General features: G+C 51.5%; 1 protein-coding gene across 1 annotated transcript; it reads left to right on the top strand.

The window, feature by feature from the left end:
- Nucleotides 1–453: 453 nt before the first annotated feature.
- On the top strand, nucleotides 454–1,649 carry LOC145164743 (uncharacterized). Its single transcript, XM_079083435.1, has 2 exons — nucleotides 454–1,093; nucleotides 1,138–1,649. The coding sequence occupies exons 1-2, from the start codon at nucleotides 454–456 to the stop codon at nucleotides 1,647–1,649; spliced, it is 1,152 nt and encodes a 383-aa protein (XP_078939561.1).
- Nucleotides 1,650–1,898: the final 249 nt, after the last annotated feature.

The following is a 1,898-nucleotide window of genomic DNA, read 5'->3' as shown; positions in this document are numbered from 1 at the left end:
GCCGTACCAGGTGACAAGCGGGCAGAGTTCAATGCTTTCAGTACCACCGTTGGCACAAACCATGATAGCTCATCCGCCACCTGTCTATTCACTGGCCGGCACATGGGCCGGACCAACCATCACCGCTAACAATAACTTACAGCAAACAACAACGGTTAGCCCTATGAACCCTATACACCCTTTCCCCTCCAGTTACCCCCTCCAACTACCATTCCAGCCGTATCCCTTTTACGGACCAAGCCCTGGCTACCACACGCCGCCACCATATGGCTTAAACACACAATACCAACCACCGGGAGCGTCCACCACCCCAGGCCACGAATGCCTTTCCCGTAGTGTGACATCTCCGTTTGTCAAAGAGTTGTTGGACTACGAAATACCAAACTACCGACGCTCAAGACGTATAACGGCACCACTGACCCGGATAGCCACATCGACACATATGAATGGACCATGACGTCATTAAAGCATGATGAAAGGTTTTGGTGCACGTATTTCCCAACGACACTCGACGGCAACGCCGGCACGTGGTTCAAGACGCTACAACCGGGCAGCATTTCCAATTTTGCCCAGCTTAAGTATCTTTTTCTTACCAACTTTATGCAATTACGCAAGTACAAGGGAGACTCTCATTCAATCATAGGCTGTAAGCAAAAGGAGGGTAAAACTGTACGGGAATACTTCACAAGGTTCATAAACGCCACGTTAGACATACCGGGGCATGATGAGGGGCTCATAGCCGGTGCCTTCACGTGGGGGCTTTTGCCAGGCCCTTTATCGCAAAAACTCATGGGAAAGAAGCCTCTAACACGGGCCGAACTGAAGGAAAGGGTGGAGCGATATTTGAGACAGGAGGATGGCGAAGCAACAAAACAGGCCTACTTGAATGCAATGACTACCAGACACCACAACCTGGGTCACACGGATTTCCGAGGGGGAAGTAGGCACTACGGCCAAGCGAGGAGACCACAGGCTCGGTTCCGACCGTTTGCCAAGGATGACAGGCGTGGCCGTCGCCCGGAGGTGTACACGGTGTCGGAGAAGCAGCATCCAGCCAAATCGCCAAAGAACCGGTACTGCGATTACCACAAAAGTAAGACGCATGACACAGCTAACTGTTCGGTATTAAAAAAAAAGAAATGGAAAAGAAGCAGCTTAAAGGGGACCTGGTGGAAATAGCACGAAGCTTGCGTGCCAAGTTTGACGCTGAAAACGCTAAAAACATACCTCGCAAAGGAGTCCAGCCTAAGGAGATATTCATGATACGGAGTAAGAGAAGCAGGGGAGAGCAACAAACGGAACAAGGGACCACCAGAACCCCGATCCGCACGCTCACATTCTCTGTTCAAGACCCTCGCCCGGAGGGATGGAGGGGCGACGACCCACTGGTAATCCAAGCCTCCATTAGGGATGTAATCATACACAGGGTCTACGTTGACACAGGAAGTTCGGCAGACATCATTTATGAGCACTGTTTCCGGCTTCTCCCAGATCGCTGGAAAGACAACCTACGGCCCACGACGGGGAGGCTGGTCGGGTTCACCGGCCATAGCCTATGGCCGCTAGGCACAATTCACCTTCCCTTGACCATAACCAGCCACGATAAGCAGCAAAAGAAAACCACCCTGATTGACTTTGTGGTCATCTGACAAGCGGCGGAACACAATATTATTCAGGGGAGAACAGCTCTCTTAAAGCTAGGAGCGGTTCCATCAACCATGCATGGAGTTATGAAGTTCGACACTCCAACGGGCGCAGCCACGGTACTGGCCACTCCACCGAAAGAATTGCAATGCTTTACAATTATGAAACCAGCAGAGATAACTAAAGAGGCCAAGAAGCTGAGACGTGACCCCGCAAAAGGAAAGGAGGTGATCAACGCGGAACACCCTAACCAG

This window comes from Lactuca virosa, chromosome 3, assembly GCF_052849685.1.
Source record: "Lactuca virosa cultivar CGN04683 chromosome 3, Lactuca_virosa_CGN04683_v6, whole genome shotgun sequence".
Taxonomy (NCBI): domain Eukaryota; kingdom Viridiplantae; phylum Streptophyta; class Magnoliopsida; order Asterales; family Asteraceae; genus Lactuca; species Lactuca virosa.
Note: the sequence above shows the minus strand (reverse complement) of the source record. Positions and strands in the feature narration are given on the sequence as shown.

Bases quoted from the DNA above. Each gene is read 5' to 3' on its own strand.
- LOC145164743 (XM_079083435.1), top strand. From the start codon at position 454: ATGACGTCATTAAAGCATGATGAAAGGTTTTGGTGCACGTATTTCCCA. The intron at 1,094-1,137 runs GTAAGACGCATG...TTAAAAAAAAAG, and splicing joins GTACTGCGATTACCACAAAA to AAATGGAAAAGAAGCAGCTT.